A 15,882-nucleotide genomic window follows, 5' to 3' on the forward strand; every position below is an offset into this window, starting at 1 on the left:
ATTTTCAATAAGAGGACACTTTTTCACAGTCAAAAGTGTCATTTGATGGGAGATAATAAAAAAAGTAACTAAAACGTTTTAGCTATATTTTACTTTTCTATTACAAAACACACCAATTAAGAACCAGTTATAATTTGATATAAATAAAAATGGAATGTGTTGAATTCCAAAGAATTTTCAATTATCTTAGCTATAAAGATGTCGACAAAAAGTATTCACTAGCCTCAGTTGACAATGAGAAAAGAACTATCAAAAGAAAAGCATCCAACTATAGAATAAAAAATGATGAACTGTATTTTACAACTATTGAAAAAAAAGAGAGAGTATTGTTTTATTGTATAATTCGTTTTTAATTACACATGGTGATGATCACATTTTGTATGAATAAAATACTCCAGTTTACATGCCATGTTTTGATGGAGACAAAACCCACATGCTAATTTTAAAACTTCAATTTAGATAAAGAACTGAAGCTATGTATACATTTTGTAGTGGACACTTTTTTCATGTGAAATACTGTCCTTTCTACCAGAAGGACACTTTTTCATATGAAATATTGTCCTTTCTCTGAAGGACACTTTTTCACATCTGTGGACACGATTTCATAGGTAAATATCGTCCGGACAATATTTCATAATATTAACATTATGTCTGTGGACACAATTTATTGTGAAAAAGTGTCCAGTGGATATAATTTCATGGCGGACAATATTTAATCCTACACTAGCACAGGTGCAATCAGGAGGTTTAGACTTGAAGTCGTCATTGTGAACTTGCAACATTGTTTTTGTAATTAAGTATTTTATTAGCAATGACTTTGGTATAAGTATAAGAAATGATAGTTATAGATTGATCCCCACTTTGACTGAAACTTAATGATATACTACACCTCCTTAACATGTAAATGGCATGTTGTTGTTGTTGGTGGTGGTGGTGGTGTTGGTGCTTTTTTTGGTGTTTTGGTTTGATTTAATATTTGCAACAGTACAGGAAAAATCTATAAACTGGAGTCAGTATTATGTTAAATATCATGATAGTATGTCAGCTTGCTCCTACAGGAGCAAGACTTTTGTAAATAAACATACTCAACTCAAAGGGCGACATTGAATGAATTGTAGGCCACTGTGTCATGGAATTTAATCAATACAGAATGAATAAACAAAAAGGCAATTTATACTCAATTGTTATCATCGTTTTGAAACTACATACTGAGGCACATATCATTGATTGAGTCTACATGATCAAATATTATAGATTACACAAACTATTGCATATGACCTTTGAATTGTTAAACTTATCAATAGTAAAATTATTTTATCGTATGGATGCTCCAATTAATAGATGTGTTTGATGGATACAATCAGCTTCAAAAGTAAAGAAGAATTTCTAATAGAATATTTAAATAATACAGTATAAATTATATTAATATTAGTTCTATGGGTTTAAGGCATCAATGGCATTCACTACATCAATAGTTTCACATTTCAATTTTATATTTCGAGTTAATTAATTATTACTATTACTTTCATCTTTTGGTTGCACAACACCTTTAGATAGAATGGGACCTCCTTTGTGTAAATATAAGACAGGCCAGACTGAATATTCCACAATGGTTCCTGATCTGGTATACTCAATATATGATTGTTTGTCAAATATTTGTCCAGGTTCAAAATCTATCACCATAGGCGGGTTTTGAACTGCTGCAAAGTAACAAATCTTCACACAATTTTCTATGTATGGTAGACTGAAATCTTTATACTGAACTACTGTTTTACAGGTTGATGTACTACTAGTTATTTTCTGAAAAATAAGAAATAAAGAAATTGTAATTACAGATTACCAATACACTGAGAACGAATCGATTTTCTAATATAAATTAAACTTAAATTAATCTTATCATTTCCCTATACAGAATTTTATTTTTCGCAAAATCAGACGCCAACAAGAGCTGTTATCGCTTACCTGGTATATACCTAGTGTCAAAAAATATATACTACAAAACTCTATTCAAGCTCTATTAGCTGATCATTAAGTGCGATATAAATAAAATAAAAATACTATAAGCTGCAAAGCAATGATACCTTTCTAGAATTTTCAAATATTTTATTGCAAATTTATGTATGTTATAGTTATATATATATATATATATATGTGTGTGTGAATAAATAAAATGTGGGGTGTAAGTTATGGCAAGCCAAAGTGGACAAAAAGAGCTATTTTCTAATATTAGAAAATCATTTTCTTATATTAGAAAATCATTTTCTTATATTAGAAAATCATTTTTTAATATTAAAAATTCATTTTCTAATATAAGAAAATCATTTTCTAATATTAAAAAAGAAAAACACTATTTCTTAATATTAGAAAATGAATTTCTTATATTAGAAAATGAATTTCTTATATTAGAAAATGATTTCTTAATATTAGAAAATTGATTTCTAATATTAGAAAATGAATTTCAAATATTAGAAAATGAATTTCTAATATTAGAAAATGAATTTCTTATATTAAAAAATCATTTATTAATATTAGAAATTCCTTTTTTAATATTACAAATTCGAAAGTATTTTCTTATATTAGAAATTCATTTTCTAATATTAATAAATGATTTTTTAATATTAGAAATTCATTTTTTAATATTAAGAAATCATTTTCTAATATTAAAAAATCATTTTTTAATATTAAAAATTAAAATCTTCATCATCAAAAAGTTTTGACTTGTTTATTTTATATTTATTATATCTATAACATCCTAATGATTGAAAAAGAAAAAATGTCTGCCATGTAGTTGAGAAGAAAAATAAAGAAACTGAAGAAGGCCAATGGCCGAAACGTCTTAAAAATTGGTTTAATACTACAATAATATTTTATATTCAATAACCACTCCCTGTTTACAAACGGAATTTAAAAAAATGTCCGAATGTCTAAATTAACTGAATCCGATTTTGCTAAATGATACAAATGACAATAAATTTAAATACCAAATATCATTGACCTAAAATTAGCAGTTCATCTTAAACTGATCTAATCACAAACTAATATATATGTTAACTTATACAACTGCAAAACAAATACCATTGAACTACAAATGTACCACTAATGGTTCCCCCTAAACTAAACTAATCACAAGCTAATACATGTAAAATAAGCAAAAGTTTCAAAGTCAATAGACCGTGACTGAGGGGGTAGGGCCAAATAATCTCCATTTTTGAAGGACATTTTAAACCTTACAATTTTTAAGCAATGGATGTATTTAAGTCCTCGAACTATTGGCCGAAAGGAAAGGAAACAACAAATTCATTTTAGGGGAAATTATACAGTTACGCTGGTAGGAATCTGACCCCAACTAGTTTTGTAGGCAGATTCAGTTTACCATAGATGACCTTAAGTGACAGGGCTTAAAGAGAAGCGAGACCAACTTTTTATCCAATTGCTTAATAGAAATCAAGTGATAAAAACTGCTCACATACAAATATAGGAGATATGAAAAATTCAAATTAAGGGATGTGATGTACTGCATCATGACACATCTTACACAACCTTAGGAAAACAAATAGTACTTTTATTGCAGTTCTTCATCTCAATGACACAGTAACTAATATTTCACCCTGAAACTTAAAACAACAATCACATAACTATACTGTGATATATTTTACTACCTGTACGTCTGAAAAGAAATACAAATTGAGAAGAAAATTGTTATTTTATTTCAAATGCAATTTACTATGTCTAGAAAAAAATATTTACAAGTGTCAATATACTTATTATTAAGCAACTATAAAACAAATAGCTGAGTATGTAAATGTACAAAGAAAGACATAAAAAGGCCATCTTTATAATCTATATTTGTTGTTTACAACCTATATATGTTTGGTGGCTGGAACAAAGTCCATCTCGGGCTTGTTGGGTTGACGCTCACTGACATTATTTTATTTACTGTAAATTCAGAAAGTTAGTTTCTACTGTGTAAGTATCACAATAATATTAAAGAACCCACATTCTAGTATCTAATACATGTATCTGTATTAATTTTTTTAAATCACAACAATTAAAATACACCTGTGACGTAAATCTTTTGTTCAAACTCTCCATTATTTTTCAGGAATGGAGAGTTATTTTCTATTGTTCATCTTCATTCATCCGGACGTTTTGCCCTTAGGATATTTCCATGGGCACTTTCTTAAAAAGTGTTCACCCATGGGAATAATTCTAAAGGACGTAACGCGATATTGAATGAAGATGAAATCTTACTAAAACGACTGGCCAACGATATGTGCATATGTGCACTAGCAGTCTTGCATATATATTTGATTGAACATTTATTTTCAACTTCGACTGAATTTGATTTGATTTGCTTTGTAATATTAATGTTTAAAATAGTGGAAATAATGTCAGATTTGCTAGAAATGCATGTGCAGTATATGTAACAAATCGTTCTGTTCAAAACAAAATTTTAAAAAGACATATAAAAGAGAAAATAATGAACAATTTAAGTTTGTAAGTTGAAGTAAAACTGATAGGCTATAAAATGTTACAAAAATGTATATGTAGAATAAATTTGTAAACTTTGTCACTCCTTGTGAAGGGGATGCATAATCATATCTTTTTTTGTCCAAAATAAATAAATCATAATTGCGTGTGGGTTAATGCCAGTGCTGGTAGAGGTTAAACTTTGGGTATCACCAGTAGTCAGAACTTCTGTGTTGCCGCCGTAGCAGAGGGGGCATACAGTGTTACCCTGGTCCGTCCGTTCCGTACATCAAAACAATAGTTTCCGTTATCCTTACTTTAGTTTGCCTCAACCAAATGTTATAAAACTTATACACAATGCTGACTAGCACAAAACACTGATCACGTTCGATATTGGTTGGCGTCACTTTTACTGTTCATGAGTTACTAGATATATAATAATTATATAAGAAGATGTGGTATGAGTGCCAATGAGACAACTCTCCATCCAAGTCATAGTTTGTAAAGAGTAAACCATTATAGTTCAAAGTTCGGCCCTCAGCACGGAGCCTTTAAATATCTTAACCCTCCCTTATACCTCTACTGAGCCAATGTAGAAGAAAAAAACACACAGCAATACGCACAGTAAAACTCAGTTTAAAAGAAGTCCAGGTCCGATGTCAGAATATGTAACAAAAGAAACTAAGCAAAATGACAATGAGATAAATTAACAAGGGCCCGGACTACAAGCAGTTACTGACATGCCAGCTCTAGACCTCAATGAAACTGACTGAAAGATTATGTCTTCATCATATGAAAATCAAACACAATCCCTCCCATTCAGGATTGAGTATCATACCATCATAAAATATATGAGAAGAACATAACCTGTCTTTGTCTGGCAAACAGTTAAACAAAGGAATGCATAATTAAATACACACAGAATGTTTATTGCAATACAAGTATGATGTCAGTTTTTTTTAACCATCTGTACTGCCTTCTGTAAAGAGTACCAAGTACAAATTGTCATTCATTTATGGATAATATTTATGTGAAAGGACGAAACTCACAAGGCCTAACTAACTTCTGGTATTGAATTGCGTTATTTACTTATTTACTACGTCCAAATTGGCGATAATGACAATCCTGCTCTTTTCTTATTCCATGAATGTAAAAACTACATGCTCCTTTTTTCTTCTGCACTTTCCTTCACTGAGATTCATCATTTATAACTTTCTTCATAAAAAATATGTTTAAAAATAATTGATTATGCAATAAGTACTATAGTCATGGTGTTAAATTTGTATTCTTCATATTTCCTTTTCTCTCTCTCGTAGAAATCTATAATCATGGAAAAATCAATTGAATTTTTATCAATTTATTAAAAGTAAAGTTATATTTTAAAAAAAATCTTTCATATAATTTCAACCAAACCATGGGAGTCTAGGCTTATGTGAATAGTTTCTAGAAACACAATAAAATTTTAGTTTATGCTCCTACAATGTATAAGTTCACCTTGCCCTTAAAATAGCGTTTACACATTTTGAATTTGTAGCCAATCCAAATTCAAGATGGCCAACACCACTAGATACTGTTTAACACAAAACTATGAAAAATACATAAAGAAAGCCTTTCCTCATAAGATATCGCGCATATTTAAACACAACTGGGATGATCCTACATTAGTGTTTTCGATTTTGAATGCCACACTGAAATAAGATATGACTACAATATTGGAACTTAATAAAGCCATACTAGAAACATACAGCTTCTCTAAAGGGGGCACGGTAGTATTTCCTGGCCCATAAGGGATAATAATAGCCTTTTTAGAATTTTCACCACTTTCTAACACTGCCAAAAATTCTACATAAACAGTTAACTGAAGTACTTTCATTATACTATTCAGAAATGAATTTGAATATGTATCATGACCGTTTACTTTTTTTGATATCTTTAAACACCTAAGTTAACTAGTGCTTTTAGGTCTTTTATCATGCAGTGAATACAAAATTAAAAAAAATTCTCAAAAATTCATTTTCCCCCGTATGTAAAATTATTTCATATTTTCTACACCTGATTCATCCCTCAGTTTGGGAAAGTATGTTAAGTTGATACTGTATTTTTTGTCCAATCACACTGTTCAGTTACATTGACTTAAGTGGGTACACAAAAGAGCAACCTAAATTCTGGAATGCAAATACTCCAGTGCTACCTAAAACTATATCGCACAATAAAATCCAAATTATGCGCCTAGAGTGTTTTAGTGTGTTCTGATGTGTGTCCGGAAAGAAACATTGTCACTAGAGAGGAATAGCAGTTCACCTTGGATGTATTTGACAAAACCTTTCCGAATTATGGGTCCGCCATGCTCTTCAGCTTGATGATTTATTTGGCATATTACCAATTTGATTTGTCTTATTTCCAGACGAAAAGCGGGTATGACGAGCAAAATTATAAACATGGTGCCTGATGAGTTTATATATATATTTGTTTTTAACAATGCAGTCATTTTTGAATTCCATACAAATACAAAAATGTAGCTTCTCCAAACTCAACATTATGATTAACAGTTGCTCAAATTTCCCTGGACGAATAAACATTTAAGGTTGAAAAAGACAGAATCTGTTCTTCGTTTACTCTCTTTTTTAAATATAAAATCATTATATTATTCATCCTAGACAATACCGACAAACTTGCAGATTTTTAGTATTTTTCTTTCTAAATATATTAAGCATAGTAAAATGATGGCCCATATTAGAGTAAAAATCTGTTTATTGCGCTTTATTGATGAACCATTAAAATTGGACCTGGTTATTTAAGGAAATGCATGATGTTTTTATTAGTTGTTAGTGGCTTTGAACTAGCTGTGAGTTAAATGCGAGTACTCTCATATCTGTACCTAGTGTCTTTTTGTTGTTGGGATGTACAAGTACCCGGCCACGTCCACTTTATTTTTGTCCATCTGATGAGTTAAGCCTTTTTCAACTGATTTTTATAGTTCGTTCTTATGTTGTACTGTTATACCACTGTCCCAGGTTAGGGGGAGGGTTGGGATCCCGCTAACACGTTTAACCCCGCCACATTCTGTATGTATGTGCCTGTCCCAAGTCAGGAGCCTTTAATTCAGTGGTAGTCGTTTGTTTATGTGTTACACATTTGTTTTTTCGTACATTTTTTGTACATAAATAAGGCCGTTTGTTTTCTCGTTTAAATTGTTTTACATTGTTATTTCGGGGCCTTTTATAGCTGACTATGCGGTATGGGCTTTGCTCATTGTTGAAGGCCGTACGGTGACCTATAGTTGTTAATTGCTGTGTCATTTTGGTCTCTTGTGGAGAGTTGTCTCATTAATTGGCAATTACCACATCTTCTTTTTTTTATATTAGGGTATTGTCTCATTGACACTCATACCACATCTTCCTATATCTATTTATTTTTCTAAAAAGGTGTCCGATGATCCTGCCTGAAACCAACATGGCAGACATGGTTAAAAATAGAACATAGGGGGAAAATGCAGTTTTTGACTTGTATGGCTGAAACTAGAGCAAAAGTATAACGGTTGCATTGTTTCATGCATCAATTGTAAATAAAAATATCAAGTGAGCGACACAGGCTCCTTGGAGCCTCTAGTTTTTAACTCCAAACCCCCGTCCTGCCTATTTTTAACAAATTTCATCCTGATGTCCTGTCCCGCTAGAGCTTGTTGTTGGTTTTTGTGGGTATTTACTCTTGTCTATGGCTACAAGGCACAGCCCGCACAGGCACTTGTCTCAGATTCCCCCTCCCCCCCCCCTTATGTACCTTGATATAACACAGTGTTATATAAATGTATATAGGAAAACATTTCTGAGACAAGTGTCTGTGCTACAAGGTCGTTTGTTATTTTGTAAAACATGATGAGTCTAGCTTCTTTTCTTCTTGTTTGCAGGCTTTTCCATCCAAATTTCGTAATCACTAGTATATTGCTGTCACTTGATCTGTTTCTATGTCTGCTGGTTACAAATCGTGCCTTTGTACTTTTTTCAATTTTATCAATGTGGTTTTGCTGGTACGGGTTCCATACTGTCGTGGCGTATTCAATTTGTGGTCTTACTAATATTTTATAATGCATGCTCTTAAACTAATGTGGAGGTTTCGAAGGAAGAAACCCAGGTTTCGGCTGGCTTTTCCTGTGATGTTGTTAATATGCTCTCCCCAATCTAGATAATTTGCAATGGAGCAGCCTAGGTATTTTGTAGATGCTTCATGCTCCAGAGTATGTCCGTGAGTTTGAAGTACCACTTGATTGGATTTTTTTTCGTTACTGTGAGGACGCTGCATTTTTCAGGGTGAAACTCCATGTTCCAAACATTTTCCCATTTCGCCAGTTTGTCCAGGACTTCTTGAAGTTGGTGGCAGTCATTGTCTGAGGAAGTGGTCAAATAGACAACAGCATCATCCGCAAACAGTCTCACTATTGAGTATAGACCTTCAGGTAGGTTGTTTATGTAAAAACAAAGGGAGTGGGTCCTAGGACTGATCCTTGGATACTCCGGATTCTACTTTGATTCTGTTTCGCTTAAAAAGTTTTCAATAAAAATGGACACTGGGTTGTATCATGATGTCCAAATATCCACCAATATCATTTGTATTGTTTGAATGCCCGTGGAGACAGCATCAAAGAAATAAACATTGGAATGCAAGTCTTCGCCGCATGTTGACGTAATATTTAATTAAAAAATAAAATGCTTATGTAACCACCTTTAGTACAGTGGCGTCACCTGGCATACTAAATTCCGTGAAAGATAAATATTTGCTGACGTCATAAAACGCTATTACTTTTCATTCAGACGTTTGAAGAGCTATTTTTAATATTAAAAAATGATTTTCTAATATTAAAAAATGATTTTTTATTATTAAGAAATGATTTTCTAATATAAGGAAATGATTTTCTAATATTAAGAAATCATTTTCTAATATTAAAAAGTATCGTATTTTTTAATATTAGAAAATGATTTTCTAATATTAGAAAATGATTTTCTTATATTAGAAAATGATTTTCTTATATTAGAAAATGATTTTTTAATATTAAAAAATAGCTCTTTTTGTCCACTTTGGCTTGCCATAGTAAGTCGATGGTCAGAACAACCAAAAGTCATCTAGGGAGAAATGTACAGTCTTCAACAGAAGAAAGGTTGTTATACAATATGACAAGCTCTAAGTTGTCCTAGTCTATATGTTGGCGCCTATATTTGATTGGGATGTTGAAACCAATTTGTGTGAAAGGGTCTCACAAATTTTGCTGTACAACTATCAGCCTTGAAATACAAATTCGCAGTAGTATATATTATATATGTTTGATATCAAGTGACTGATTGTTGATTGATAATATTTATTACTAATTAAAGGTTGGCCAAGTGTTCTAAGTAGTTTATCTGCAGTGATCACCAGCCTGCAGTGGGAAATCTAGTGGACGGGAACAAAAGAAAATTCACTCTTCTTACGATAGAGTCGAGAAAATCGATAATAAAACAATGACGGTGACGATACTGATCAAAAGTTATTTCTAAATAATAATCATACAGTTTAACGAAATATCATCATGTATATTTCTCAAAACAGAGTGTAACAAATAATTTTGTTGTTACAGTAGAAAAATAAATTGAAGATGATACTCCGGGAAATTTATTCGCATAGCAACATTTTACCAACTTTATATCAAGTTCCTATAGCCTGCCGTACTCGTTGTTTGCTATTTACGGAGGGAAATGATAACAATAAATGGAAGTTTTGTTTTTCAACTTATTTCTATTTTTGCTATTTACCAGAACGTTTTCCCGTGAATTTATAATTGATAGCGTCCTTGCTAAAACGGGACAAACAATGACCAGATCTAGTTTTCAGTGTTTACAGTTTATTTTGTCACTAGATTTCACACTGCCTGTAAACACTGGGGTATGTTTTTTTGTTCTTCGGTAGTGAGCCAGGAGAGGACCATTTCTTTTTTTTCTGCATTGGGAAGATGTTTTGTCTCTTTTCTACCTCTTCCTTTTATATAGGTAGATTAGACAACAGAGGCACATAACAAACAGGGCATCGTTTAGTCTAAATGACATTAATAAATTTATGAATGCAGTTATAATAGAATGTGTGATAAACGTTTGTATGGTATGGCAGCCTTAGTAGGACATCAATGTAGGGACGATAAGCTGGATACATATAAGAACTACAGGGACAATAACAGTAATGGGACGACTATTTGATATTCTGGGGAGGGGGCAGGAGGATATTTTGAGGATTTATTATTCTTTTTTTTAATCTGTCGCTATAAGCATGCATATATTTTTTCAACCCTTACCAGGCCACCATAATCATATTCGACATTTCGAAATGTTAAAAACAAGTGCCAAGTTTAATTGGCTTTTTATTCAAGAAAATTTAACCTATAATTATTAAAAATTATTGAAATTTATATGTTTTGAACTCAGAAAGGAAATTATCAATATAGTACAGATATGTTTTTTATGTAACCCATTAAGAATTTTTGCTTGTTTATATAATATATAACTGTTATGCTTTTTTGCGTTTTTTATTTATTTTACTTATATGCTTATGGCTCTGGTCTGGCTGTGGTTTAAGATTCTAGAATTTTGTGGATTATATTCATATTTGTATGATTATCCAACTTATTGTGTCAATTATTAAAATCATTGTAATAAATTACTTTGCTCTTCAGGCCCTTTAATTGGAATAAAGATATCTTATCTTAGTCAAAATCCTCCAGTCCCCCACCCCCATCCCAACCCCCAAAAGAAGATAAACATCAAATAGTTTTCCCCTTATTTAACACGAGTTAAATTGATTGATTGGTGGTTGCTTATTTGTAACGTCCATTGACAAATATTTCATGCGTGTTCAGGAGAACACGAGTTTAAAAGTCAGGTATATAATATAAAAATAAGGAGATGTGGTATGATTGCCAATAATGTAACTATCCGCCGTAGTTAAAATGAAGAGGATGAAAGCAACTACAGGCAACCGTACGGCCTTCAACAATGACAAAACCCATACTGTTTAGTCGGCTATAAAAGTCCCCGATATGAAAAATGTGAAACAATTCAAACGAAAAAACTAACAACCTAATTATTTATAACAAAACAATTTACAAAAAAATCATATATGAGTCGACAGATATGAACCAACGACAACCACTGAACAACAGGCTCCGGACTTGGAACAGGCACATACAGAATATGACAGGATTAAACATGTTTGTGAACGCTCAACCTTCCCCTAAACTGGACAGTAGTGTAACAGTACAACATAAGAAAACACTGTAAAAATCAGTTGCAATTGGACTAACTCAAAAGATTGGTACGAGACACACAAAAAAACTAACATTAAGACAATAGACACAAAGCACCGAGATAAGAGTATTTGCAGTTACTGAAAGCTTGTGCAAAGCCAATTACAACTGATAAATAAATCATGTTCTCCCAGACTAAAGTATCAACCAGTACACAACCAACAGATTTAGTTATAAACAGTCTGAGAAACGCCATGACCTTGTATTATGGCAAACAGTTTTACTATTCATTTTAACTTCAAGGTATCTCATATAATATATAAGATATATCATATAATATGTAAAACATCTCATATCATATATAGTATATCTTATATAATCTAGTTTTTATAAGATATCTTATGAACTTAATAAAATATCTTATATACTTTATAAGATATCTTATATACTTTGTAAGCTATCTTATATAGTTTATTAGATATCTTCTAAAGTTCATAAGATATCTTATAAAGTATATAAGATATCTTATAAAGTATATAAGATATCTTATATAGTTTATAAGATATCTTATATAGTTTATAAGATATCTCATATAGTTTATAAGATATCTCATATAAATTATAAGATATCCTATAAAGAAAATTATATGAGATATTTTATAAATTATATGAAATATCTTATAGTGTTGTTTTCAATTTTTACATCACTGGGTCGATACCTCTGCTGGTGGACTATCAGTCCCCGAGGGTATCATCAGCTCAGTAGTCAGTTCTTCGGTACTGACATGATTTATAACAAACTTTTCTAAACTTGCCCGTTTATAAATTTTGAAATTATAAAGAAACTAAGGTTTCAACTCCCTCAGGCAAAGTTGACCTGAGATGGATTTGGCTATTTGTTTTAGGTATTTTTGTCATATAGCTCTTCAACTGTTTCGGTACTTATACATCCCTCGGATTTTAAATGTTTGGCTTTGAGCGTTCCTGACGAAGGTAATTCCAGAAAAGCGCTTCGGACGCATGAAATTATTAAACGTGTTGTTTTCAATTTTTATAAAGTATACAAAATATCTCATATAATATATAAGATATCTCATATAATATATAAGATATCTCATATAATATATAAGATATCTCATATCTCATATAAGATATCTTATATAATATTAAGATATCTTATATAATATATGAGATATCTTATATAATATATACTAGTATGATATCTTATATAATCTAGTTTTTATAAGATATCTTATAAATATTGTTCATATAAGATATCTTTTTCATATAAGATATCTTATATACTTTATAAGACATCTCCTATAATTTATAACATATCTTATATACTTTATAAGACATCTCCTATAATTTATAACATATCTTATAAAGAAAATTATATGAGATATCTTATAAAGTTTATTAGATATCTTGAAGTTAGAATAAATAGTAAAACGGCTTGCCATATTGTATACATGAACAATTTAGATTCTCGAAAAATGGTGGTCCGAAAATTTAGTCCATCGACATTTTGCGAGGACCGGCACAATTTTGGTATTAACTTCAAGGATCACCAGGGAAAAAGATTTTGAGAATTTGCAATATCTTTTATAAACAAAAATTATCCAGTTTGTTTATTTAAAAAAAATTGATAGACAAGATGTCCTTTTCGATCATATACCAGACAAATATTGACAACTTCTTGTACAGGTTAAGATTGTGTTCCTGAAAATCAAATGCCAAAACAGAGCACACAATTACAGTCATGTCTACGGAATGAACTGACGTAATGAATAAAGCCGTTAGTTTTCTCAATTGAATTGTTTCATATTTTTCATGTCGGGGCCTTTTATAGCCGACTATACGGTATGGGTTTTTCTCATTGTTGAAGGCCGTATGGTTGCCTTTAATTGCTTATATCATCTTCATTTTAAATTTGGTGGATAGTTGTCTCATTGGCAATCATACCACATCTCCTTATTTCTATATTAACTAAATTTTCTAATAGATCATCGTAAACTTCATTTTGGTCATTCACCATAAAAAATTGTGCTACATTCTGCTATAATTGATTTGTGTTTTATTGCTTCTTCTACAGAATATCTCCAGAAGAGGTCCAGATTCCTTTTTTTTTACACTTCATCAGAAGAAATTCTGGAGATGTGCAGAAGAGACCAACAAAACACGCCCCTGGAGTACCTATCATGGAAAGGTGCGTTCGACTACGATCTTAATTGACAAGGATTGCCGGTTTTTTTTTTTAACTAAATGTCACTTGTTCTCGCATTGTACTCTGACTTCCCCCAAACAAGAAAAAACTGACTGCCATGATTTGGCAAAGGCCGCCGAAGCTCGCAGTAAACATTAACAAATATACAAATTTTAACAGGTGTAAACAAACTCATATATGATGGTTTTTTTTTATCAAATAATAATATTCAGGTCTTCATTTGTGCAAATTAGTTTTTAAACTATCTTACTCTGTATAGAAGAGGTATATACTTTGACGCATTATGTTTCACTGAATCTTTTGCTGTTTTTAAGTATCCTTCAATTTCGTCATCACTGAAACACTAAAAAAGATTTAATAATTTTAAGCTAATATTAACGAGATGATCAAAATTCGCATTGACAACTGATGAAGTAAATGTAGTACCCGGTAGTTACTTATCTTTAAAATAGTAAGTTCGCTTGCATTATTCTGTTTTTCAATATCTGCGACCGATTTTATTTTATTTTCATCAAGATTGTTGCAGAACGTTGTTTGGAGTTCGTTTTTGGACCAATTTAAAGTACGTTATGATGTGTCTTTAACGTTATAACGTGGCATTTAGTCATATCTTTTGTTATATTTCGGAAGTTAGTTGTGCATGCACAAACCGATAAAAAGAGTACAGTTTTTGTATACTTAATAATGGCTCTAGAATATGAGAAATAAAGAAAAACGGATAATAAACTTTAAATTAAAACTGAGGAAAACATATTGTAACCAACAAATAGCATACTACATCACATTATTCTAATTTTTTTTAAGTTTCAGTTTCAGTTTTAAACCAACCACAATAAAAGTCTAAAATGATTTTTTTATGTGGACAAATGTTCATAGCGTATACCCATCCACATGATGATGCAACGGAGGTACTCACTGACTGCATCAGCAGAATTGAAATAAGAATCTATAGTAATATTACTGTATGTTGATGTGGCTAAATGTTTTTCAATGTGATAACATTGTGTGAGATCATGTAGATAATTCCATTTACAGCAGTACCTGTAGCTCTTGAGGATAGATGTCGCTGTTGGTTAACAAATCGTCTATCAAAGACCTGTCGATTTGTTTTGGTTAAATATACCATTTTCATTCCTTTCAATAAATAATTATCATAAGTAAAAGAATTCAAGGTAAAGCTAACTCACATGTACAAGCTTTTTATGGCCAGATAACTGCTCTTCTACATCTTCCAAACATAATTTATAAATTTCCTATAAATGAAATTTGGATAAGATTTAAATGTCATGAAATATAAAACCAAAGAGGAACAAAAGTATGTTGTTCAAATACACTCGCTCATAATATTTATGTTCTTACAATGACATTTCAAGTAAAAAAAAATGAAATGTGAATTAATCATTTACCACATGCTACAATTGTAGTCAAAGTCGAGTTTTTAGTGATTTGGCTATGGAAAAAACTTCAAGGATGTTATATGCAAAGTAAACTACACTCAAGAACTAACAAATAATCTTAAAGAAGTGACTACTTGAAAAATCAAATTCAGTTTAATGTTGCATATGTACATTGGTAGACAGTGACGCCTTGCAGACGATTTGAATGCAACCTCTTTTTGTTCTATCATTAGTGTTCACTGATATTGATACGTTGTTGAAAAATAAAAATAAATGTCTTTGACATACTGTTTTAGTTAATGTTAACGTTTTTACCTTTAGCATGTTCAAAAGCACCTTGATTATTTCAATTTCTGATAAATGAAGATTTTTACAATCTATTATGTCCGAAAATGCATTCGTCCATTCGTTCTCGTACAATTCACTAAACTGATCTCCAAGTTTAATTGGTCTAATCGGATCATTTAGATATGTGATAGCAAGATTGTTGTCCCCAGGTTGTGTTGCCATGTCATACAATCTACA

General features: G+C 31.2%; 1 protein-coding gene across 8 annotated transcripts in view; it reads right to left on the reverse strand.

Moving 5' to 3' along the window:
- Positions 1-1,414: 1,414 nt before the first annotated feature.
- LOC127716702 (myosin-9-like) overlaps positions 1,415-15,882 on the reverse strand; it is an 86,778-nt gene continuing 72,310 nt past the window's right edge. For 7 of the 8 annotated variants that reach the window (XM_052222936.1, XM_052222940.1, XM_052222935.1 and 4 more), the window contains one exon: positions 1,415-1,800. In XM_052222936.1, the coding sequence (XP_052078896.1) occupies positions 1,507-1,800 (294 nt within the window). In that variant the 3' untranslated portion in view covers positions 1,415-1,506. The remainder of the gene's footprint in view (positions 1,801-15,882) is intronic. The other variant, XM_052222938.1, reaches the window with a different exon arrangement.

Source organism: Mytilus californianus, unplaced genomic scaffold (assembly GCF_021869535.1).
Source record: "Mytilus californianus isolate M0D057914Y unplaced genomic scaffold, xbMytCali1.0.p SCAF_9, whole genome shotgun sequence".
In the NCBI taxonomy this organism is placed as follows: Eukaryota; Metazoa; Mollusca; class Bivalvia; order Mytilida; family Mytilidae; genus Mytilus; species Mytilus californianus.